This window comes from Anopheles coluzzii, chromosome 3 (assembly GCF_943734685.1).
Source record: "Anopheles coluzzii chromosome 3, AcolN3, whole genome shotgun sequence".
In the NCBI taxonomy this organism is placed as follows: Eukaryota; Metazoa; Arthropoda; class Insecta; order Diptera; family Culicidae; genus Anopheles; species Anopheles coluzzii.
This window is the reverse complement of record NC_064671.1, coordinates 39519240-39546094: the sequence shown is the minus strand read 5'-3', so window position 1 is coordinate 39546094 and position 26855 is coordinate 39519240. Positions and strand designations below refer to the sequence as shown.

Sequence of the window (26855 nt, the reverse complement as noted above, 5' to 3'; positions counted from 1 at the left end):
ATGCTGAACATACCATACTTAAGACGTTGACTGAATTCCATTTTCCACGACCACAGAATCTCTCCCAGGACTCATCCTTGGGCTCGAGCCATTATCTTGAATGATTATTGTTCTTATACATATTTTACATTTATTGTTATTTTTCAGGATCTGTCTGCTTCCATTCGGCTTATCCCAAACGTTTGTGGGAGTGTGTAAGCTTTCGCTGCGTGTTGACCGTGGTGTTCCAATGAACCGATTTCTTAGCGCTACCTATCGATTGCACATTTCTGCTTGTGGTGGGTGCCCATCCCAAATACCACAACAAACAATAAAAAACATCTAAAGGAGTGCGCCAGGGGACAATGTTTATAGTACCTCAGGGCAGCTCGTTTGCAGCTCTCGTTCTCTCTGACCGCACTGCTATACGCCGGAACTTCCCTATCTCTCTGGACGGTTGGTCGTTTTTACTGAATTATTAATCTGCAAACGACAGAGATAGAGACAGAGAAAGAGAGATAGCTGTGGATTCTTGCAAAGTGTCGCACTGTGTGGGGGGTGGAGGGGGGGGGGGGAGAGGTGCTGTCGATTGCGTTGTTAAAACCATTGATAACGGGTCGTAACATCGAACATAATTCATAATCGGAACTACTCCCTCCTACGAACCTCCTAGTCAGCATACTAGTGGTGAGAGCTCGGATTCGGACCTACCCAATTCCGATTCGGTGTTCGGAATCAATTCCGGAGCCTATTCCGATGCTGGAATCGATTCCGATTCCGGTGTCTATTCTGGAGCCGATTCCGGGATCGGCTCTGGAATCGATTCCTGGATCAGAATCGGTTACGGAATCAGAATCGTCTCTGGAATCGGAATCGACCTGGGGATCGCAATTAGCTCCTGTAACGGAATCAAGGTTGACTTCAGAAATGGAATGGTTTGAATTGAACTAAGAAGTTTGGGAAGTGAAATAAGTCCGGGAATCTCCATGTGAATAGATCATTTACAAGTTAATTATGATTCTTTGCCGCTTTCAACATATAACACAATTGGACCCAAACGCCTATTCCTATGACGATGCCGAAACCGACTCCGTTTCGAAGCCAATTCTGATTTCGGAGTCAATTCCGATGTCGGAGCCAATTTTGATTCTTGAGCCAATTCCGGAACCGATTTCCATTCCGGAGGTGATTCTGATTCCTGAGGAAAATCCGATTCCGGAGCCGAATCCAATTTCGAAGCCAATTCCGATTCTGGAGCCGATTCCGGAGCAAATTCCGGAGCCGATTCCGGTATCAATTCCGGAGCCGATTGCGAAACCAATTCCGGAGCCAATTCCGGGACCAAATCCGGAGCCGATTCCTGAACATATTCCAGAGCCGATTCCGGAATCGATTCCGGAAACTGATTCCGGACCCACTATCCGGAATCGATTTCTGAAAACTTCGGAGCTAGCCGGAATTGATTCCGACAAAATCTTCATTTTTCCCATCACTACAGCACACGAATCCGATAGGGAAAGACTTCATGTGTCGCGTTTGCCCTTTGTTTACATTTTCTTGCTAACTGTCTAAAATATAGGCTATCAAATTCGTTACACCGATATGCCATTCGGAAGGAGCAGCCTATTGGATTGGGTAAGTTATTGCAATTCGACCACACCACTATCTAGTTCTAATGACTTTCCAAAATTACTGCCAGCAGGCACAGCCCACAATCACACTACAAAACACTTTGTTTGATTTGGTCAGGTTTAGGTTTTGGTCTTTAACTCTCTATCATCTCCGGTACACATGATCAAGGCAAAATTGAACTCATTTTGTGAGTAAATTCTCCAGAGCATTGCAACAACCAGGGCATTTTTCTGGTCCAATAAAACATGGATTTGATGTTTGATTAGCATCCCATATACTGTGCCCTCCCTAGACTCATACGTCCATGAAGCTGCAAATTGCAAACTCCTTCCTTCGCAGGATAGTTGACGGTTCCTTTGGGACTGTCCCTTAGCACACCGAAAAAAGCGTGTGTGTGCCCATTAATCTAACAATTTGGCATCAGCACCAGCATTGGATTTATTCAAAATGGATTGAAAAACCTGAACCTACGCACGGTTCTACGTGGATCTATTTTGCAGGCTCGGCTTAATCAAATCCTGTGACCCTCGTTAAAAATGTCTAAGAAGGACAAGCAATCGTTCCGTCGGGATCATGTGAAACACACACAAACACACAATTTCTTAAAGCGAAACAGATGTGTGAAGGCAAAAGTACGCAACAAAGACTTGGTAAAAAGTGGACCTATCTCTTACACCCCAGTGTACGAACGGTTAGTAGTTTGTTCAGGAGAAAGACGCAAGCTCGTATTGTCCGTATTGGGGCAAATGTGGTCGACTATTTTGAACGCCTTGTTAAACTGGTGAAATAGTGGGAGAAACCCATATTCACCTTCAAGTCAGTTGTTTGTGTTGGGCGGGAATGTTACGAGTTACGGGATGATATTGGGAAAGATAAGTTCAAAATCAAATCCCACATCCCATCCAAATGGACCAATGACACCGATCTCTGGACATCCTAGGCTTTTCGTTGCAGGAATGATTTCTAGCTCTTCAAACATAAGCCGCCTTTAGAAGAACTGTCTCGAATGCAAAGGGTCAGATGGTCCCATCCGGCCGTCTGATTGGATTTCTCTATCTCCGTCTTTTTTCCTACACTTACCCGCAGCACACGCTTCGGCAGTCCTCGGTTGTCCTCCTCGGTAATTTGAGTGCGATATGACGATTTCTCAAACACCGGCGGATTGTCGTTTACATCGCGTACGTTGATCAGAACGGTGGTGTAGTTCTCCTTAAAATTATCCGATGCCTTCAACCGTAGCTCATACTGATTGGGGAATCACGGTCAGAGGGAAAGAAAACATGAGGACACATTATTGACCGTGTACCCGAGGATGGCGAAGAAATGGATATGATTATAAATTGAAACACGCATAATCTGACTCATTTGCACCACATGCGGGAAAGTGGATTTCTCTTTGGTCTTACCTTTTTGATCTTCTCATAATCCAACGCCTTGGCTACGTACAGGGCGCCTGTTGCGTTGCGTATCGCGAACACATTGTCTATGTTACCGCTCGAGATCTTGTATCGTACACCGGCCGCTGTAATAAAAATAGCAATAGAAGGAAAGGGATGGTTAGTAGTCCGGATGTGTCGCTTTAAATAAGCTTTAATGTTTCCCACAAACATGCGTGCTGAATCTGAGCGATGGGGTGTTTCAAATCGTGTATGATAATTAGCTCCTCCCATCGCAATTACATGGTAAGTGCTGACATTCTTCAACTGGTCCACCGATGCTGCGGTTGATTTGTGCGCTCCCAAGGCAAGGTTACAGAGCGTTACAAACGATTGCAATACTTGTTGAAATGCTTCATCGGTGTGCAATTACGTACGTACTATACGTACATTCATGTACGTTGGTTTACGGACATCCCAGCAAACGGTACACAATTTAATTTTATATTCCGAATGTATCCAAGCCAGCGGGATGGAAAGAAGCATAGAATTATGCTAATTTCCAAAAACCACATCACGCTCCAATTGGATCCAGCCAGGAGTAAAGCATTCAGTGAAGCTACGTTATAATGTTTAAGTATGCGCTATATTCCTATCACCACGCTAAGGAATAGATTGGATGTATGCTGGTGCGTGTGGTGTGCGTTATATAGAAACCCAACACTTCTTTACTCCGAATCATGAAAATATTATTAGTTTCATCCATTTGTATTTGAAATAGGTTTAATTTAACACATGTATTATTTAAAATATGGATTGTTCTTGAAGTTAGTGAAAAGAATGCTCGCGGAAAAGCTTGTATGTTTGCGTATGCTTCTTGTAGTGTTTCCATCGCCTGTCTTGCTGCAAACATGTTTGAATCGAACTTGTGACGCGACCCAACGGTGACGATCAACGAGCTCTCGCTACCACAATCGGCGGTTGTGTTGCATCATTTCAAACTGCACAAAGCCGGACGGAACATCGGTCACATTCATTTTTCATGCAAAATATGGTAAATCCTTGTTCAGCTTCCAGTTAGTCCATGAAGTGCCGTAACTCGAACTCCTAGGAGCTGTGTGGTAGGATTTATTATGTTTATTAACATACATTTTTATAAATTACTGCTCCAACGCCTCGCTTTCTCGGGGGAAGCAGAAGTGAGGGTAGTTCAACACGGTGGGTATGAAAACCTTTTTCATATTAATTATTTCGAATATTTAAGTCACCCTGTACTTATTATAACTTTGTCAATTATCAAAATAAACAACAAAACAAACACATGGTGTTGTTGATAGACAGTCGATGTAAAGTTTTAGATTTTGGACTTATGTATTTATGCGTTTATTCAACAACATTGCTGTTTCCGTGTTAAAAGTATTGATTTATAAACACTTTTGATTAGTTCTGTAACAAAAAGCGAAGTTTTTATATTCCACTGCAAAGTGAAAAATATCACCAAAACTAGTGTGGTCAGCGGGGGCAAAATCGACACCACACTTGGTAGTAATTTGATGCCTATTTGTAGTATGAAAACAACGTATTTATTGAGTAATTTGAAAGAGCCCATATTTTTTACACTTGCCTTGTATCTTTGTATGGATAACATCACGTTAACGATGGCCAAATTCAATAATGCCTTACAAACTAAAAGACTCGGGATGTCAACACAAAAAAAACACAATTAACAATTGCCACAAAGTATTCCCCCGTCTGTAGAACACTTTGTTTTGGTTGCTCAACTACCTTTTCCGGTTGAATTTGTCTGCTTTACACTTAGCCGTAAAATGTAACAATAGTTTAGTTTGACAGTAGAGCGTACTAGTTTTACATAGTAAGTGCTTTAAGTTGATTAGAACCGGTCGTGTAATACTAGATAACCCCCTGGAGGGAACCATGTAGTCGGGTCTGGCGAGGCGCATACTGAAAGCACTATGGTGTACACTGTGGCGACACATTTTCCACCCAAACTTTACAAACTCAATGGTAAGCTCGCCGGAGGCGCTGATTACCATCACCTTCGTTGAGTTGTCGAATTAGACTACATTTATATTCCAGCTAGCGCCATGCTGGTGCGTGAAAGCGTCACTTTGACTGAATCAACATCGTTCTGTAACACCTTCTTTGCACTGCACAATAACTGCCTTTTGGAGGTGGCTGATGTTGCGAGGTCCATGTCGCACACAATTAACGTAATTTTCGATGCTATGGGATTCGAAAGTTGTTGAGGCAGTGATGGTAGAGGAATGTCTTAGCCCCCGCATGATGTTCATAAACATATATTTGTTTCGTCAGTTTCCAAGGGAGACTCATAGGGAAATTCAATGTATAAGACAATACATTTTAATAATTTAATAAAAACAATAATTGTTTTTCAGACCACTGATAGACGAGGCATTTTATGATCGCCATGTTTAGTCAAGAATTTGGTTTAAGGTTAAAGCGTGAAAAAACAAGCTGGAATGTAATGCACCGTAATGCATTTCGTTTGAAATGTTTGAAATATTTCTTTTATTTTTGTTAAAGCTGTGAAGTTACAAGCGATTAATACATATGACAGTCATGTAATAACGCAGTGCATTTACAAAAAAAAATTTACCAAATCATTACATGTGAAGCACAATTACACATCCCATAAACGTTTCCATTACTCTTTAAAAAGATAAATTTATTATCTTCTTAGGTGAAGTAAATATCTGTTCATTTCCAGGATTTGTGCTGTATTTTTTCTGTACTCCTCTTTCCTTGAAATTCTTAAAATGATTTGGTAATTTAGTTTCTTGAAGAAAAAGTTTTGGTAATTGTTATTTTTCATTTGTCTGCCACTTTTACTTATTCCCTGGAGACATTTTGAATGATGGCAACAGCGTTTCTCGGCTGTAAAGAAATTCTCAAGCCACAGGTAGCATCCTTAACTAAAAAAAATGGGGTCACTATTTACCCAACTAGACGCTCTATTCCCGGCCTTGGACGACACATGGGTCGAAGAAGATTTTACAACACAATTGAACCGTAACAGTTTATATGTTTGGCCGTTCTTCATTCGGCCTTTACTTCAACTGGTAAGTGATGCCGGAATTCGCAAAGGAATCTTATTGTCATTTTCCCCACACCCCGTCCAATACGTTTCTCTTCAAGCGAAGCCTCTTTTCTTCAGTATGGTGTAATGTCCGAGCGAATTAATAACAATGTGACCTACATGAGCTGATTCTCGGTGTTTCAGTGGTTAATTGTTGTCCATTCGGTATCTAACGTGTTTAGAGCATATAGATAAAATAAGCTTTCCCGAAAACGAATCCAATTGTATAGCTACTATTGATGTGTTGGTCTTTAGAGAGTAATCTATAACATTCTGCATAGGATCATTTTTGTTCGTGCCAACTTGCCACATGCCAACGAAATGAATTTGTGGTTACCATCCACAGCTTGATGATTTAATCCCACTCCAAGGATAGTGCTTCACTGCTTTAATACAATGACGGGTGAACCTTTGATGCTTGAACTACGAATACGTCCTGGCGATGCATCAACATCGTTGTAACTGTCTACTCCGATTATCCGGAGATGGATCTTTTCGGTGACACGAAAATTTACTTCGCCAATCTGTGGTCATGATCAGTTGCAACACAGAATGTGTATACAACAGGTAAATAACGAAGGAATTAAAAACCTGGAAGTATTTTCACTGAATAATTCTATATAAGTATTGTGAAATCGATACAGTCTGTTAAGCTTTGACACAACCTTCACCGTGAACAATGTATTTGTATTCGACAATGTGTAAAATTTGATATGAAAAACAATCAAACAAATGACATGCTCACAAAGGAACCTTCTCTAAACCACGACAGTTCTTTTGGAAATTCGGTTGTTGTGGAAAAACTAAGCACAACATTTCTTGCTCATTGTCATGACGATTGTCCTTTTATTCGGTGCGTTTGTACGATGAAACAGAACCAGACTTCTTTTGTGCAACTTTTGTCTCGTAACGTTAGTTAGTGCTACTTTCAACTCCGGTGAAGTTGTTTTTGGTCAGTTTGACATGATGGATTACGGTTGCGGTAACGGTGAATCCTTTCCCGCGGAGAGGTTGAAACTTGTATCATCAAACCAAATGCCGGACATTGTGTTTACTTTTTTTTTTGGTAAGTCATATTGTAAAACCTTACGCGCGTTATTTAAGCATGTTTTGTTGTTAAGGCAGTGATATTTTTAATGTTTGGAGAAGTTTATGTTGGCGCTTTTCTGGGAAGGTTCACATGCTGCGGGGTTTTCCGTTATTTGCAAACAAACATTTACATACAAGCCGGGCAAGTTAAAACATGTTAACCTTCTTAAATGCATGTGCTCACTATTGATTTTCCGATTCAAAACAGGTTGTAAGAAATTTTACAGGTAAATTCTTATGTTTTGTTCAGAAATAACTTTTCTTAATTTTAAAAATTTAAATTTATAAAACTTTTATTTTTACTTTATTATGTGATTATTTTTTCAAAAAGATAATAACAAGCACATCTTCTCCTTTTATAATCAAAAATACGAAAGAAATCCGAAAGAGCGATACTAAAATGCTGGCTGTAAGCTTTAATTATGAGAAAAGTTTACCAGATTTACAAGTTTTATATAGTTGCCAATTTTGTTAGTAGGACATGGACTACAAAACTGTCACAGGGATGATTAAACATATCTATGCATTAGACAACCGTATGATTCTGAGAAAACATTTGAGTGATAAGTGATTGAACAATACTTTACTCTAATGAAATGTGTATGAAAGTGTTTGTTTGAAGTACAGGTTACACTTGAGACAAGACTCCATCGAGTTATGACGACATGACGATGATTCGCAGACACGACGATTTTGATTGAGACAGTTAAAGCTGACATTTAGAACAAAGTAGAACAAAGATATATTGTTTTAATGTCTTACTGATAACCGTTTCATACACATTTATAAATACCTACCCTATCTTAATTATTTACATTGAGTGAATTACTTATCGAATAACATTAATACACTATTGAATATTGTTTTAAATTAAATACACTTTATCATAAATTTTTACTCTAGAACTTCGGAATACGAGTAAAGTGTTAGGCTTTTCTGAAATGTCGAGCAAAAAGTTGTAAGAGGTATTCTAAATTTGAGATAAATTGAGAAGCAAATCTACTTTTGAGCGGCGGTCGTGTCCCTTTTTTCGGGGCCACTCGATACCTCGGGACCCCCCACGGCCGCTTAGTTTTCGTAGTGATTAATCCGTCTATGACAGCGCGCGGTTTTTCTTGAAAACCACGAAGAAACCACAAAAGCTTTTACTCTTGAGATGATTAGAGAAAATCGTGCGGTTCTTAATTGCCGATGGTTTGCCGTTTGCCACAGTACATTAGAGCAGCGCTTCATTTAGCGCCCTTGGCGTTCCATCCAACTTCGATGTGGTTTAAGAAGGCCAATATTGGCTCAGCTACTTAATAGATGGATATCGATTTCAATCACACAAGCTTTGGCACACGCAAGATACACATACATACAACACATACATAGTAAAACTGATTGGTTCTTGCTCCTCTTTCTTTCCTCTTCCTTACCTCGAAGCACTCGCAGCAAGGACAACGGTTTGGCCATCTGTCGATCTTTGAGCAAGTACATTCCTATTCGCCACAGGGATTGGAAATCGGGTGATTGGTTGGGATAAAAAATTTATGTTTCTCGCGTGGAATCGGACGAGCGAGTTGGTATGCAGGCAAAGCTCGACGGTATGCGATTCGCATGCAGCGTTGAGCAGAATGCACGTGAAATCTGGCAAGTCACTTACTGAAATCACTTCACCGTCGAGCTGTTACGTTCAAGTGGATTGAGATTTTTCGTTCTCTTCCCTTCTCTGTCTATAAGACGTAAAGAAAGCGATTGTGATAGTTTTTTTTCTTTATTGCCGCCCTAATTTTCTCGTCTGTATCGCCCAAAGCTAAGCGAGCGGTACATGAATGAGGATGACTGTCCTGACATTTGTAGAAAACGGATAGCAGTCACCTTTTCATCAACTTCGGTAAAGTTAAACGTGTCTCAAGGATAATGGAATGGAAACGTGGTACAAGTTCGTGCCATGGAAGATGTAAAATTAGCAAACAAGAAAACGCAAAGGTATAGTAAGGTTAAAAAAATATATAAACTTTTCATCAAGCGCTTGCAGGGAGTTTTTCTCTTCATTTAGAAATAGTATGCCGTTTCCTTTTAAGTGCAATAAATTATTTTTCGATTTTTTGTTGCACCCTGTGTGAGTCTATTGAGCGGAACTAATAGCACTTGCGATTTTTTTGGCATTGTAGTTTTTGGTTTGCATTTTATCAAACTATGATGCAAGCGGAGAAATGGAATAATCGTACTTTTTTATGTTGTAAGCCATGAATTCATCGATTTGAAGAGGCAAAGTAAACAAATTTAAAAAAAAAAAACAAACTCTTTCATCGTGTACAATCGATCCATGTTTTGATGAAGTACAATACCTTTGCTATTAGTACTAATGATTCGTTTTTAGATTCAAAAGGAATATAACAGCTTAAATCCATGAGAGATTAAAATAAGTGCAATATTTATGACTTTGTGACTCGCGTTTTTTTTAATTAATATTAAATTATTTATGTAAAACCTAGCAAAAATATGATTTAAGCATGTTAAGAATTAATTAATATAATTTAAATTTTAATATAATTTCAGAGTGATGATCTCGTTGCTCAATTGTTTCCTTCTTCTTTTTTAATTCTTCAACGCAGCGTAGCGTAGCGCAGCATGAATTAAAAAGTATCATGTTAGATTGCTTATATCCATAAAATCTGTATAACGACTACAATTGAACCCGTCAACAAGTCTATCGTAAGATATTTTAACAATGTACACTGTATCATTCCCATATGAATCGATACTTCCCGCTGGTGATCAATTGCTATAGAAACATCCGAATCAGCCGGGCGGCGCCATAAGTTAGCGGCACACCAGAAACATGAGACAGAATTTATGACATTATTTTGAATGATCTGTACATGGTGTCCAATCCGTGCCGTTACATCGCTTCCACAAGCACAACAACAGACGGTACACCAGCGGCACGACAAATAGAACAAGAAGTTGCAGCCAGTGTCTCGGGAGCTATGATATGCTTTGGTACAGCAGCTTCAACTGCACTGCAATCGCAATCAGTGCCACAACTCGCACGGTACCACTACATGGGACAACGAAAACATGTACAAAACAACTTTTGTCATTAGCAGTTGCTTTGCTGTATCCTATTGTTCCATCGATAGGCAAGCTTCGAAAGAAGTCGTTAGGAATGTAGAACTGCATGGCATGGAATATATCAAATATTGGTGAAGAGATGATTTTTCATTGTTGAAAAGTTCCACAGATTTTATTTTTTCATCGCCTTTACATTCCAGTCGTAACACTGGAGCCTTTACACTGCCGTACACATTCCAGTTTTGCCTTTTGCGTTCTGGGTGTTAGGCTGGTCTTGACAGTGCCCACAACATTTTTGTGCCTACAGTACAATGTCTGCAATCGGAAATCTGAAGGAAAATAGCTATCTAGAGGAATTTTGCAACAAGTGCAGGTTTGCGTTGGCAAATTGTTTTGTCAAAATTTGCAAAAGAAATAGTTTTACATAGAGAGATGGATCTGAGAGAAGAACAAAGTTTATAAAATCAGGTTTAAATATGAATTTTGAACAATTACGTTTATTTTAAAATCATCTTTTTTCAGTATTTATCTTTATCTATACTTCTTTTTGTACTGAAGCAATTTTTTTACATTTTGTCAAATTAAAGCTAATATATCAGCTGCGTGAGTCTTTTCTTTGTTTAACATCCTTTTGTTTTTTTTTTCCTAGGCATAACCTGAACGGTAACACTCCTTCGCAAATTTCTAAGCCTTTCCCTTGCGCCAGTCACATTTAGCTCGTTGTGAACGTGTTACCATTAGTACGAAGCGTGACAATGATGGTGTAATTTAATTTAATTGTGCTACCTTACCACTGTGAAACGTTTCCTGGAAGATTAGGGTTGTTTTAGTTCATTAAGTTCAGTTTTTGGGGTAGCAGAAATAATGAGACGAAACGAAAACTACATCCTCCTGTGCAGATCGCATTTCCATGCCAATGGTGGTTAAATTACCGGAAGTTGCTATCGTACCGCTTTTAAACTCTTTCAGTATTAAAACATTGGAGTACATAAACTGTTCAATGGACGGAATGTGCTATTTATTCAACGAACTCATGTTTTCAAAGGATATGATGGTTATCCAAAAGCCCATGACGAAATTAGAATTGCTGTTTAAAAGCATTCACTGTGATATGTTCCTTTTATAGTGTTTAAAAACCTTCCCAAGGAGATTTGCCATTTGTAAATTGTGGACTATTAACATGAACGTAGGTTACAATGCGATAGGATTATTTGTACTAGGCGATTCAATATAAGTTGTATGTAGTGTTTCCATCCTTGGGTAGGCTTTTTGGGGATAAAGCAACTTCTTACAATTCAACGAAAGAATTGCTTTGTTTTTACCTTTTTGTATCACCTATGTTAAAACTTGTTGTGTTTATTCCGCATAATTGAAAAGATTGATACCAGTGCTGCAAAATGTCATGAGTATCACGAGATGTTCACCAACGAAAACAATGAACATATCCGTGGTAGCTTGATGCTCATTGCTGATAGTCAATAAAAGTGCGTCATGACATGCTGAATACGACCTGTGAACCTGTGATCGGGAAAAAAGTAGTGATGTGCTACAATTGGGAACGAACAATCACCAAATTGGAAACATTGAAATACGGATCGTCGAAAGTACACAGATAAAGATTATCAGGTATCTTCCATCACTGGCAAGGGAAAATTTTAAAGGCCCTAGGATCGAAGAAAAGCGGAATTGAAATATTTAAACCCCGGCCTCTTCCGCCCGTAAAACGTGAACGATACAACCCAAGACAAGCTTTGATCCCACGGCCTCGTGGACAGAAGCTGTAAAGTTTACCCATAAGAAGCCATTCTGCCTGAGGTTGAAGATCTCTTGGAGAGGTAAAAGGAAAAGTTTTTCTTTTCTCATTGCTCATTATTATTATTTACGTAACCGCTTCGGTGTGCGCAGATCCCTCGAGAAGCAGGCGTTGTTGTTTTGGAGCAAGGTGAAAACACGTCAAAGTTATTTTACCTTTCTCTGATCCGTAGAGCTAAATATGGAAATATCGCTGAACAACTTTTAGATCCTTTCAGTAGGCTTGGTTTTGATATTCGGTTATTGCCTTTTTTATGATCACCAGCATCCTTAGCCATCGCCATGTTTGCACCTGGCCATTGTGGCATAGAGGGGACAGGTTAAGAAAACACTCGCGGGTGGACAGATCAGATGATAAAGGTGAGTTATTGATAAGTCGTCTGACAACTGCCCCAACGAATGCTAAGTTAGAAAAATAAAATGATTAATGATCGAACATAAGCAAGTCGCTACATGGACTTAAAACCCCATCACCCCCTCTTTCAACAGTAAGTTCTCTTCGAAATGTGGGCCTAAATACCTACAGTTTCCAATACCGTTGCAATCCAGTTGACAGCAAGTGCAAAAATAACGGAGTAGATAAGAGCCATCTCTTACAGAAAAAGTTACACAACAATCACTTCCTTCCGGTGCGTTGGGGGATAAAAAGTGATAAACCATACGTAACTTTTATTACCTTTTAATAAGAGTAGCCTCAGAGGAACCACATGACGCTTTAGTTTGATAAAAAGCATACTTGAGCCTTGTCCAGACAACTGACATAAGTGTGCTTTTGAAAGTATCATTTTATACCGACATAATTATAAAAGAAGGATTCGTTAGATGTACTATAGCTCTCTAGTTTCTCTCGGGGAACGCGTTTAGAGGATAGCTCTCTCTCGGGGAACGCGGGGATAGAGAAAAAAATGTGGCAACAAAAATTGAATTTTTCGCTGGCATGTTTTTAACGACGCTTGAGCGTGTTTTGCGTCTTACACTATTTGCATTTGGATCCGTTGAAAAACTTAAGATTAATTATACATATCGACGCATTTGTGGTGAGCCGGTATAGTCATAATTGATTCGCACCTGCTTTAACAATTGGAGTGGGATTCCTTGGAGCAGGAAGAAGAGTTGTGCAAACATCATGACGGAAATTAAAATTCCATTAACAATTAATTATTAGAAATAATATCTCATTATAAACGTTGCCACTGGTACCAGTTAGACCAACACGTGGGGCTACACAGAAAACTTTTTTTTACTCAACTTCAGTAAAATTTTGCTGAATGTTTTTGAACTGAAGTTTCAGTAATCCTTTCAGGAAAAAGATTTTTTACTGAATCATTCAGTAATGTCCGGTGCTCACCTAAATGACAGCTTGTTTACTGAAATCTCAGTAAAGCCATTCTCAAATTCCTGATTTTTTAGTAGATGGTAGCGATTAAAAAATGACGAAATATTTCTTTTAAAAAGTGTTTTTTTATTGATGCGCAGCGATTTTCAGTCCCTCAGTTTATATTAAAAAATGTTTTATGTTGTTTGATACAGTTTTTATACTGTATTTTTGCGCAACAAGTGTTGAAGGTTCAATAAGCGCTCAAAGACACCACGACATTTCAGCAAGCACAGTGTATTGTAGCCAATATTGTACACACTAACACAGCTGCCAATTCTTTTAAATTAACTCCGCAGGCTGAAATATCATCTGCATTTTTATCGAGGTGTCTGTAAGCGTCTACCAATTCAACTTTTTGCAAATCACGAGCACGAGCACACCGCGTTGTTTTGTTTTGGTGTTCTGACTGACAGGACGATTTGACAGAATGAATTGCTGCATTTTCAGTCATTTGTTTTACTGATATTCAGTGAAATGACTAATTTGACTCTGATTTCACTGATTTTTTTGTAAAATGCGTATTACTGAAATGCATTCAGTAAATTATTTTCTTGAAAGTCAGTAAAAATATTACATTCATGCTGAAAACCAGAAAAAAATATTCTATTATTGAACCGTTTCAGTAAAAAAATTACTGAAGTCGGTTGAGAAAATTTGCTGTGTTTGGTGTGCAATATACAAGGTCAGGAATTTCAATCTTTTTTATGATTTTAAAGTGTCTGAAGAGAAACATTACTAATTTTTTTTAAATATCCGTACAGAGTGAAATGATTTAGATCGACAGTTTTAATACTATTTGAGTCCTAAGCACACACGCTTTATTTTCAAAATATTGTGAAACGATGATACGAAAATCAAATCAAAACTTTTTGTTATTCTTTACGCGCCTTCATAGTGTTGCAATGATTTTTTTTGTTGCTTCACAGATGATAAAAAGTACAGAGAATTTTCCGCATCATTCTGGAAATGAGTATGGCAAGAACAACTAGCAAAAACTAAATTCAGATGAATCAAAAGGCTCCCGTGATATTACAGAATCGGGTGTTGTATGATGATCGTACATCTGTACCTCGAGTACCGTCGCGTTAGGTCAGTTTATACTGATATGAGCCGAGATGGAAGGTGGAACACTTCTTTCGAGCGGACTTTTCGACACTTTATCGTCCAGGCGATCATAAAAACCCAGAAGGGGTTTCCCTTACTGGAAACGTTGGAGTTTAGAAGCCTTACCTTGGGAAGGGGGACATAACTAAACTCTTGAAATAAGTTGGAAGGCGAAGTTTTTGGGCAGCGTAACGTCCCATCTTGGCAGTCCGAACGAATCTGACTTGCCACGGTCGGAAATGGTTTTATTTATACTCAATAGATGTTATGGGTTTCGTACACTTGGTTTTGGAATGTGTTTTTGTCCTAATTAAAGGATATTGATATGAGGTGCAATTTATACATTGTATCGGAGTGAGGTGTCTGTCATTATGTGCCTATACTGCGCTTTTAGTGTTTTTACGAAGGTTTTGAAAAGTATAAACTGTTCTAGCTAAAGAACTGGTGGGTTCGTCGATCGTTTTTAGCAATACTCTGTGCTAAAAAGCTACACTGCGCTTTTAGCAATAAGTTGCTATGCGTTCTCGGTTCACCTAGTTTGTTGCAGTAACGCCTGATTTGCTTATTATGCGTCTTTCGGGTGTTTTGAAGAAGTGTGTCAGAATTGTTTTTATATGAACGGTGGGGCCTGAATTCTTCCGGTTGCTTTGTAATGTGTTTGATCTGATTTGGTGAGTGTGTTATAATGAATGTGTTGCAATAGTGTGATTTGGCTTTCCGAAGTGTGTTAAAATGGGTCTTTAGCTGATAGTGAGGTTCACAATAAGTTGTGTTTAGCAGATATGCTACACGGGTTCTACATTTAAATTATCTATGACAATTGTTTCTTTTCATAAGTTTGTTTAAAGTAAAAGCAACTGAAATACATATGAATATTTCAATAATTACTTTTCGTCGTTTGTAATCCACAATCGTACCTAAATATTTTAGAAAACCTTTCTTTTCATTTTCTTACATTTGCTTTTTTCGTTTGCTAAGCATTCCTTGCAAACAAACGAAGGATTGAATAATTCGCCGAATGTGGGATGAAATGTTTCCTATTCAGTTGAAAAATGGCACAAACAATCAATGAAATTGTACATTTTAAGCAGGGCAGAGCAGGGCTTGCTTCGTAAACTTTTTTTTTGCGAAACTTGGTATTCACGATACAGGCTGTCACTGAGATACACATAAGTACCGCGTAAGTCGAATCTCGTGATTTCCAGTCAAAATATTACTAGCTTCCGTATAATTTTGTAAGTAGGGAGTGATTTTAGCTACCTAATTAATTATTTGATATAATACTTACGGAATAAAACAGTTTCAAAACTTTTTAAATGATTTTTCACATTCAATCGAAAGAGAAATTATTTTGGTTGCAAGAAGAGAATTTTGTTTTGCAGCAGTGAACCAATTTTAATCATCTCAATGCAAAACATAAATACCGCTGCATTGATTTTTTGACTATCATTCATTAGGCAAAACAAATACATGTCTCGTCAAATGTGAGTAATGTTATGTTTCACTTTCGCAAAAAATAAAACAAAACTTTATCACTAAAAATCACATTTGAGTGAACGAAACAATCTTAAATTTAAGTTTTAGAGTCAAGACTGACTTCGATTGCTGTGCTTTTGTTCTCCGTTTCGATTCAATTGCCGTGTAGGGTAAGAAAGAGGGAGATAAAACAATAATACTGGCACATTTTGTACATCTTTTGTGTAAAGCAACGGTTTGCATAATATGCTAAAATTAAGTTTTTCTTTTTACTTTTTTATTCTGTATCGTGCTACAGTCGTCAACTCAAACGACTGAATAACATGCGCGTCATGGGTTCAAGCCCCAAATGGACCGTGCTGCGATACCTCAGACTGACTATACTGCTATGTGTTATCAATAAGTCACTGAAAGCCAACTCCACAAGTGATACAGGCAGGCTTTGACCAACAACGGTTTTTGTGCCATAGAGAAGTAGAAGAAGATTTACTTTGGACATTTTTTCATTAAGGGTTTGTGCATTTTCTACACATCGTGAGACTGTCAAAGAGTTAATAAAATAAATGAACGAGTGTATAGTTCAGCCTGTTCAATCAACGATTTCAATTAATTACTGTCGTCCAAATGAAGAATGGGGGAAAGATAAACTTAAAATGCAACAAACAATAAACCAAATACCAAATCATTTGAGAAAAGCTACCAACTATTGCGTTTGCTCAAAACGATGCTTAAAGAAGAACCGTTACTAACATTGGGTGCATTCCGAACCGGCCTGCTTCCTTTTTTCGCTTTTTTTGTGGAACCTTTTTTCACTCTTTTATACCCGGGTGCTGTAACGTGTAGGTTATGGTTAGCTCATTGCAGCCCTTTGCATCTACAGCATTTTGCAAGAGGACAATACGGATATGTATACGATGGTGTATATGCTGTCTACTGGATCGAATTTCTTCTAGCAGCGAGCACCCTAGATCGGTATGCGCAGCAGTAAAAGCTCTCGTATGTGAGATACACAATATCGTATGTGAGAACAGTGAGCGCGATAGTAGAGAATAGTGTGTATGTGTGTGGGCAATATAGCAGAAAGAATGATATTCAAGCAAAGCAAAGCTCTTCCTCGTTTTGGGAATGATTTCGTCGCATTCTTTTCCACATATTACATTTGACCAAGGATATTGTGTTAGCCATAGATTTATCCCCTTCTTATAACCATTTGTTTTGAAAGGAAGTTTTGAAAACGTTGATCTGTCAAAAAAAATTGTGCGATTAGCGGTTTGCTCAGATAAGGTTTGTTCGTTACTTGTGCATAAAGTTGGTAAAACTCTTGCTCCATTTGGAAAACAAATGTGTGTATTTTTGTTGTGTTTATTTGCAAGCAAATTTATCGATATTTTGTTAGTTTCTTTCTTCTTCATATCTCACAAGGTGTCATTTGGTGTTAATGAAAAAAAAAAACAATGTAGCTAATAAATGAATAAGATACAAAATTGCTATTTTCTGTATTTTCAGGGCCTTCAAAATGTCTGTTGGAATAACATAATATAAATTATCTTTCACATTTATGTGACTCATTTAATACATTTGATTGAAAAGATTGAATGTTGATTTTTGATGTAACGATTGTTTTAATGTTACGTTACTAATTTAAAAACAAATAACTAATAACCGTGAGAACAACACCTGCCTTCGCCAACTATTTGCACTATAGAAAGATCAGAATTCGAACCTATCGTCATTTTCCCTCCTTTTTTATTGTTTGACACTGATTAATTAGATTATTTACGCTTCAAGCAATCCTAAAGCTCATTTTTCATTTGCTTTAAAAAGCTGCAAATAGATTTTTCCCTTCATAAATCGTATCACTGTGTGTACAGTCGCGAAGGTTGTATGCTAATTTCCAATAAGGTACAATAGAAAGCCGAAACAGTTTCTAGCTCTATGAAACAAATTAAAACCAAGCGCTCCGTTGCTTACTGGTGACTGCTAATTTTTGAGTTTCCGTTCCCAACCTTGAAAAGGATCGTTAGGAGCATAATGAAAAATTAGATCAACGGATCGATTTAATCTGAAATGATTTGGCTCGCTGACTGTTGAGTCAACGGTAACCTCACTTCAACTATTGTTGATTTTGTCTCCGGTTTCTATAAGTTATTGCCATTTGATTTATGTACAAGACTCTCAAAAGTTGCCTTTGCTCTGCATTTTATATTAGTGGTGGGTCATACGATTCATTTCATGGAATCAAATCAGACCCGCGGGTGCAACGATTTCGGACGGACGGGTGGAGAATGTTCATTAGATGCGAGAAAGCATAAGCGACTCCGACCCGTTGGTACAGCAAGTTCGGGTTGAGTTTTGAACCTACCTAGACCCGACCCGACTCGAATTCACTGCACCAACCTGCTGAACCCACTTGTATCTTTCGGGTCGACCCGACCGACTACTGGTCGTATACGGATGGCTCCGACCTGGAAGGTTCGGGTCAATCAGCCCATTACTATTGTATATCAATAATTGCCAAGCATTTGCCAAGATGCTCAAAACGATGTAAAATGAATCACGGGAGGAGGATCAATGTGCTTATTCTTATTTATTTTATTCGAAATCATTTAATCAGCTTCTTGCTTAGTAAATTTTATTAAAATTGATTGTAAGTAGTATCACCGCTTCCCGTACGAAAATACTCTTTTACAATTTGAAATATTGCTTTTCTTTGGAGTAAGTGAGCACTCTAGTTAGCACCTTTAGCAAAAGTTTTCCTTAAGCCTATTTTTTGTTCTTGAATTCTAGGCAAAGTAAAAACTGAAGCTCCAATAAGCTTTTGGACGCGATTCCACGAAGCTCTAGCTCATACATAAACATAAACCTTTACTTCGGTTTTTCCGAATTTAAAATACTCATACGACACACGATATACGATCGCTTTGTACGCAAATAAACTTATGGTTTTGGTGTTTGATTTTCTTTTACATTTCGACTAGCGATAAAAACAACGGTGCTTGAACTCTTTGAGTCAAGTTTGCTCGAGAAAAGGGTGGCCCTTTCTCGTTTCGGTAAATGTTTGCATATGTTTGATAAAGTGTACGGTGGGAATCGGCGTATGGGAGGGCAAGAGTGACCCGTTTGCTGGTGCTGCTGCCAAAGCTACGTTCTCGAGAGGTTGGTCGACGGCCAAAGTTTGAATATGAGTGCATTGCAAATAAAGGGATATCAAATAGCACAGTTAAGTTATGATGTATTTAAGAAGATGCTTGTCGTACCATGGTCGTCGTTAAATGGGAATGGAAGCGAGTACCATTTTCCTTGCAGTGCGTGTTTCCTTCCGGTCCATGTGGATTATTTTTATTGATTGAGGTAAAAAATCACAAGTGCTTCGGTACTATGTGCCCATCATTGATAACATCAGACGCATTTTCATTCCTATAATAATTGATCAAATCTTCATGCATATATGTACAAAAAAGCTGGTTAAACATATCGATCGACTAAAGTCGTTAACGGACTTTAGATGTTTGAATGCGCCACGTTGCCATGACTTGAGATTATTTGGATGATTTCTTCGTATCAGGAAGTTGTTCAAATTTCGCAAAAGAGGTAAAGACTGCGTCGGTTTGATTTGCTACTCAGACATTTTTGAGTACGAACTGAATCGTGGAATCATTTACACTCATTGAAGCAAAAGATATGTTATTAAAATATTGCATGTTGATTGCAGTCTTAAGCTACCATTGAGCATTAAATGCATTAAAGAGTTTTTTTGAAATAAAATTTAATTAATGGTTTTTTGTGTTTTTTATGTAATTTTTTTAAATTGAATAATTTCTTGGGACGGTAATGTTGATTTTCGAAGCAATTCAGCATTGATTAAAAAATATGATACAGGTTTGAGAGTTCAGATTATTTAAGCAACTGTCTATCAACTTAAATATCCTTTTCTTCAAGGCAAAAATTCTTCGAACTTCAAATTAGAACAAAAAGCAAAAGGGCGTTCAGAAGTTTAAGACATGTTCTAAAAAGCTTAATGCTATCAGTTCTTTTAGCTGGTCAAGATTTTTTCAGTTAAATAGTTTCATTTAACAAAACTTTAGTTCTAGGGTTTCCCTGGGTTTCTTGTTTCAACCGTGTAAGAAGTAGAAAGGTGCAATAGAAAGGTTATGATCACGAGAAAAAATGAGAAATTATTGCGTACATGCCTTACATGCCGAGGAGTAGTGTTGAATTTAGTGTTTGCAGGAAAACTTAAACAGGAAAAATGGGTCGTGGCTTGGTTTCAGCATTTCACTTTCACTGTTGCTTTAAGCAGCAAATATATTGTTTATTTATCAAACATAAATGTTTACGGTATGGAGCAATAATTCTTTCACGCGGCACGCTTCTTTTATTGCACACGGTAGGGGATCGTTTTGAAGGCTAAACATATTAAAGAAACGGAGCAGTGTTGGTGGAAAAGCTCATAACAGGCAAAAAGTTAACTTTATTATTTGCTTATGAAAAATATTGTCAGTATTATGATTTGCATACACATCTAGTCCATTCGTTTTCATCCAGTTGATTACTTTCGCGTTTTCAATATGCGTGGTAATATATCAGAGCAAAATTTCTTTCTTATGGTTTCGTGTGCTCACTTTCAGAAGGTTATAAGCGTATCAGAAAATGAAAACCATAACCAGAAAATGTGTCTTTTTTTCTGCTTTATGGTGTCTTCACTTCACTCTCTCTACTTCTTTATTTTATTTTTTTTTTATTTGGCCTTGCTTGTACATAGTATGTAGTTTAAATCTCATTCTCTCATAACAAATCTTCGCTGAGCAATATTTACTCATTCTTCATCGTTTTTAATCTAGATTTCGGTTAGGCGACAAAAATGGGCACCCGAACCCGCTCGAAAACTCGAGCTGGAAAGCAATAAGCCTCCGTCGTCGGACTGCATACTTTTAGTCATTCATCTGATAAATTCATTTTTTTATTTTCCTCTCTACCAGCTGCAATCCTGCGATGGGACAAACGATATGTTTGTTCGGTTTGCTTCCCCAGCCCACCAAACAGAGCAGTCGTTGACAGTAAACAGCAATATTAAACGGGCTGTAATCAATAATAAATGATTGTTGTCAGTTTTTGGGAGCGGAAAAGATTAAATACATTGCTCGGTGATGTGGCTCGTTGTCATGCGATTTCGAGCCAATGTTTCCTCTTCTCATACCGATTTCCAGCATTCTCTTTCTTGCTTTCAAACAATGCACACGATGTCGGTACAAGTTGGAAGTAATTTTTGGGTTACGCTTACGTGTGACATGGTTACCATTCATCTTGCGCGTTGTCAGAGACGACGCACCGACAGGGCGTTTGGTGTCATTTTAATTTTCGTTTGATATTGTCAGTGGTTGTGTTATGGGCCGGTCTGGTGGTACAGTCGTCAACTCTTACGACGCCAAGCCCACTTCACTAGTGGGTACTGGCAGGCCTTGACCGACAGCGGTTGTTGTGCCAAAGAAGAAGAAGATCTTTCTAACATTACAATACCGCATAAGACTTTTAACATGGTTATCCAAGTGTTTGAGACCTTGAAACATCCCTATAGCGATAACCACCTGACACAGACGGTCGCCCAACGCGGTGTGATAACCATAAAACCCACGCACAAATAGCGCGTTCGTCTTCTTCGTATCACAACTCAACGAACGATCCATTTCCGTCGTGGTACTTTCGTTCCAATAATTCTGTCCAGGATAGTGACCATTTCGAGAAATACGAACCATTTTCTCTTACCCGGTTGAAACAAAAAACCTCCCCTTGGACTTTTTTTTACCATATAATGAATATACGTTGGGACCGTTAAAACTGCGCAGGAAAAAGTAGAAATCAAACGGAAGAGCTCGTGTTTGCGCTTGATTTATCATTCCCCGCAGAAGCACATCCGGAAGATTGCTCCGTTAATTGATTATGTCGTCACTAGCAAGGATTAGCAGTGCGAATTGCTAATTTATGGAAAGCGGGAGCCACGTTTCACGAACCAACTATGTGCTGCATATCGGTGCTGGTAACGTTCTAGGCGGTGGACTGTGCAGTCGTTCTGTAGAATGAAGCGAGCTTTCTGTGCTTCGTTCTAGCTGCTTATCTTGACAACGGAGCGAACGGAACGGTAAAACGCTCAATCTGTCGCCTAGTCAAGAAGTTGTCCGAAACAAGTGTTGGCTTTCCGTGTAGGAATACTGGTTAATTAAAAATAACGAATTAGTTCGGTGCAACAGCGGGATTTTTGGGGGTGATAGTGAAGAAATGTCTGTTTGTAAATGGTGGTATTAATGCTCAATTAGTTGCTAGTTTATCATTCGATCAGCGTTCCACGTAGCACCCTGGCTGGTAAATCCTGCGCTGTTTCATCCCCTCCATCCCTTCCATCTCTTTTGTTTCATCCCCTCCCAGAAGTTAGTCAGGTTCATGACGCATCGTCTTGTACGTGTAAACCTGTTGCTGGATAAGTTCTTATCGGAAACGTTTATATTTGTTGGATTAATTGGGTTATAAATTTAATAAATTTAAACAAACCGCATAAAACGCATCGCCTTGTACGTGTAAAGTTGTTGCTGGATAAACCCTTCACTGAAACGTTTATATTTGTCGGATTAATTGGATTGTAAATTTAATAAATTTGAAAAAACCGCATAATACATGCATGGCACTCATAATGCCTTAATCATAGCCCCATTGAGTATTTGTGCTCGGAAAGAACCAAATGTGAAGCAACTTAAAACTTTATTAAGTATGTATAACACATGTATTATTTCTTTTGGTTCAATAAGATTTAAAACCCTTGAAGTGTTATTTTTGTTTTTTTTTAATTAAATTTGCCCTGACCAAAACGACCAAACTGATGGTGACAACATCAGCAGCCCTACCAACGACAAATCCAAACTTACATAGCAGTGACGTGCAGATAGGTGAACGCACTTTTGAAGTCGTCCTAGAATTCACCTATATCGGGTCAGGGTCAGCAACGACAATAGCATGGAAGCTGAGTGGCGTGCAAGGATGCTAGCTGCTAACCGGTCAATGTACGGCCTGAGAAATCAATTCACCTCAAAGGACCACAACAGACGAAGTTGGGACTATATAGCACCTAAATAGTACCGGTACTCACATACGCCTCTGAGACATGGACACTGTCCAAATCTAATTAATAATTAGTTGCGTTCGAGGGGATGATGCTCAGATGCATACTTGGCGCCGTATGTGTGGAAGGACAATGGAGGAGCCGTTATAACGACGAGCTATTATTATTATTATTATTATTATTATTTATTTCATATTGTCAGCCGCCTAGGGTTTCACAATAATATGTCTTACAAACTAAGGAAGAAGGAAGTGTTAAGGATGGGAGGTTGATGATAGAGACAAGGACTCAGAAAGACGAGAGCGAAAACTGGACAAGGGGACGTGGTAGTCGAACAAATCATGAGCTTCATTAAATGCTGCGCAAGCTCTCAAAAATGGATCTCTTTGACCAAAAACAGAACGGCGGGAGGGGATAAAAATGGGAGGTCTGTCGCGGAGACGACGAGAAGGGACGTAAATAGGAATGGAACTGAGGAGCGAAGGAGCATCGATATTGGAAGTCAGGAGGCTGGCAATAAAGTAAGACTGCGCGTGTGAATGCCGGGATTTGATTTCCAACAAGCCCAACATACGACAGCGGAGAGAATAAGTGGGCACAGGTGCATTATGTCCGTGCAGAAATCTACGAATAGCGATACGCGTAAACTTCCTCTGCACTCTCTCTAGTCTCTGCATAGCGACACCTCCTGCCGGGGTCCACACAACACTAGCGTAATCCAGAATAGATCGAACCCAGCAACAGTAAAGCGCCTTCAGGCATAGCGGATCTCTCAACTCAGAGGCAAGACGATTTTTTAGTCCCAACGCTTTGTTCGCTTTAGCAACGACATGATTGATCTGATCCTTGAATGTGAGGGAGTCATCGAGCCAAACACCAAGGTCCTTAATAGAAGACTCTCTAAAGATCTGAGTTTGACCAAAAAAGTAATTCCATGTAATTTTCCTGTTAGGACGACCAAAAGAGACAACACAGCATTTAGGGGGACAAAGCACTAACCCATTAGACGAGCACCAAGATGAAAAATTATTTAAAAAACTCTGAAGCGTTTGACAATCAACAATAGAGGACACAGGAAGAAATATCTTCAAGTCGTCAGCAAATAGAAGGTGTCCATCAGCAGGTAGAACATTAATACAATCGTTTATGTATAAGATGAACAGTAAAGGGCTAAGCGCACTTCCCTGGGGTACACCCGACTGGCCTACAATGTAGAAGAGAGGAAATTCTCTATTTTGACTGTGTAGCTACGGTTTGCTATAAATGAATTTAGCCAAATTATTAAAGGATAGCCTATTCCTAATTTCTTTAGCTTAGCTATTAGCAGGTCATTTGGTAGACTGTCAAAAGCGGCTTTGAAATCAGTATATATTGCATCCACTTGACGATTACATGCAATATGCTATACGAAATCTATCGCGACTTCAATGCACCGTGCGTTGTACTGTTTCAAGCTCGCCAGGCTCCGGTGGGCTGGCCATGTTTTACGCATGGAAACGAACGACCCAGCCCGTAAAGTCTTTTTAGGCCATCCACAAGGACAGAGGAGGCGTGGTAGGCCCAAATTGAGGTGGCAAGATTGCCTGGAGGCGTCCGCCATTAAGCCACCAGACGAAGGCGTGAGACCGTGAACGCTATCGGACACTCCTGAGGCAGGCGTTCTTTGTTATTGCACCACGCTCGATCCACAAACAGCATTTTCCGAGAAGGAAATTAGTTCTCGGGCATGTAAAAGTACGATAGTGTGAAGGATGTGAAAATGTGCTTCACAATATATACGGATCGTACGGTGGTGGTCGCCTTCTGTCAGTACGACAAAGAGATCGCAGTGCTCGACCGCGCTTCGTCTTGTGTCATACGCATCTTTTCCCGTGAGTGCCATAAATAATCGTAAATGGGGTTTTGCGTTCAGCACACATGCGCACATACATTCAAAGCTCGCTTGATCGCGCCAACTGCGATGAAATGCGATGAAATATGTTTTCCGTCAAACTTTTGCATCAAGTCACACCGTAAACCGGCACAGGCTGTACGCGTGCTAGCATTTTTGGAGCGAAAAACAGATGTTAGCTATCCCGGCTAGGGATTGGAGGCTGTTTTTAAGGGTCCGATAAGATCGAACCGACTAGGAGATAAGATCTTACCCCTGGGATAAAAACATCATTCTTCAATGTGGAAGATTTATGGAGTAAACAGGAAGATACAAAAAAGGAAACAGGAATAAAACATTCGCACTCACAGAAAATATGTTTGTTTCGCTATCTCTAACCAGACCGAGTAGCGGACATATCAAAGGCTATGGGCGCTGTAAGTCACACAGAAACACAGTTGGAAAATTCCGTACAGGAAAAACGTTCCTGCTTTAAGCGAGCATCGTAGGGAAGTGAACTGTTCCGAAACATGTCCGTTTAGCGCTCGGGGAAACAACTTTGGAATTTTTATTACATCCGTTGATAAAGATTTATCAGCACCAGTACACACTAGTATAGTGTAAGAGCGAGATAATGGAAAAAAGAGAGAGGCGACATGAATGAACTCATAGCTAATGGTTTCCCGAACGGGTAGAAATAACTTGGTGTCGGGGACATATGGGTGAACAGATAGATTGGAATATACGCGAATGAGTAAAGTAATATGAACGTGTGGGAGAGAATTGTTGTGGCCCGAAGACTCTCTAAAAGCGGCAAATTTTGCTCCAGCAAATATAAAACACATGAGATGGAATGCTGCGGTAGTTGAGTGGTGAAAAATTAGCTTTCTGGCGCGGGACAGGGAACAGTGATAAGCTATTTTGAACGCACAAACCACAATCTAGACAAGCGGGTGTCATGGGTTTATATGTGGCAGATAACTCACCAGGATATAAAACACACTTCACAGGATGCTATTTGGGCTTTTCTGCTTCTGATTCAACTCGAAAAATGTTCCAAAAGTGAACTTTTTTTTCAAACCTGAATAGCTTCAGAGTGTGTGTATTTAACAATCACACAAGGAGGCTGGAACAACAAAATCGCACAAATGAGCTTACCAAAGTCTATGTAATACAGAGGTTTTTGAAAGCTTGTTTTTCACAGTTAGATGAAAAAGCATTCACAAACGATTCCAAACAACCAAACACTTTTCAGAGCTAATTGTGCATTTTGTGCACAAAACTTAGTGTAACTATACATTGCTTTCTGATGAACATGGCATGGAGTAATTTTTTTCAGTAATTCATCACTTAAAAACGACCACAATCAGAAATCTAACCTCTTAGCTTTGGTCCTCTTGCACATGATTTAGTCGTAATTTCGGGCACTGATCTTGTTGTATTTGATAATTACACTATAATTATGTCTTTTTTTATATTTGTAAACTTTTTCAGAAAATGTATTCAGACCACTACTTGTACATCAACCAAAACCTCAATGCATGCTGCGATGAAATTATTGAAGCTTTTTCATCCAGCTGTCAAAACTTTCCCACGCTTTTTGATCAAATGTTCTGGATGACTCGACCTCTGTATTATAAAGACTTTGGAGCTTACTCTGAGGATGAGGTATGTACGAAGAACAGGATACACACATATAAGCAGGCGTAAACTTTTCACTGGCAGTTTAAATAGCAATCATTTTTAACTTTTAAAGTAGCGGCACCATGTTGTGTTTCTATTCGAATACTTGTTGAAGATTATCCCTGTAAGCAATAAGAGGAGCTATACCCATTGGAAAACTTCTGAAACCA

General features: G+C 38.9%; 1 protein-coding gene across 1 annotated transcript in view; it reads right to left on the bottom strand.

The window, feature by feature from the left end:
* The window catches only part of LOC120954867 (putative neural-cadherin 2), a 141645-nt gene that overhangs the window by 20598 nt on the left and 94192 nt on the right, over positions 1-26855 (bottom strand). The window contains exons 5-6 of the mRNA XM_049608282.1: positions 3018-3133; positions 2692-2856 (exon numbers count right to left, since the gene is read on the bottom strand). Of these exons, the coding sequence (XP_049464239.1) occupies positions 2692-2856; positions 3018-3133 (281 nt within the window). The remainder of the gene's footprint in view (positions 1-2691; positions 2857-3017; positions 3134-26855) is intronic.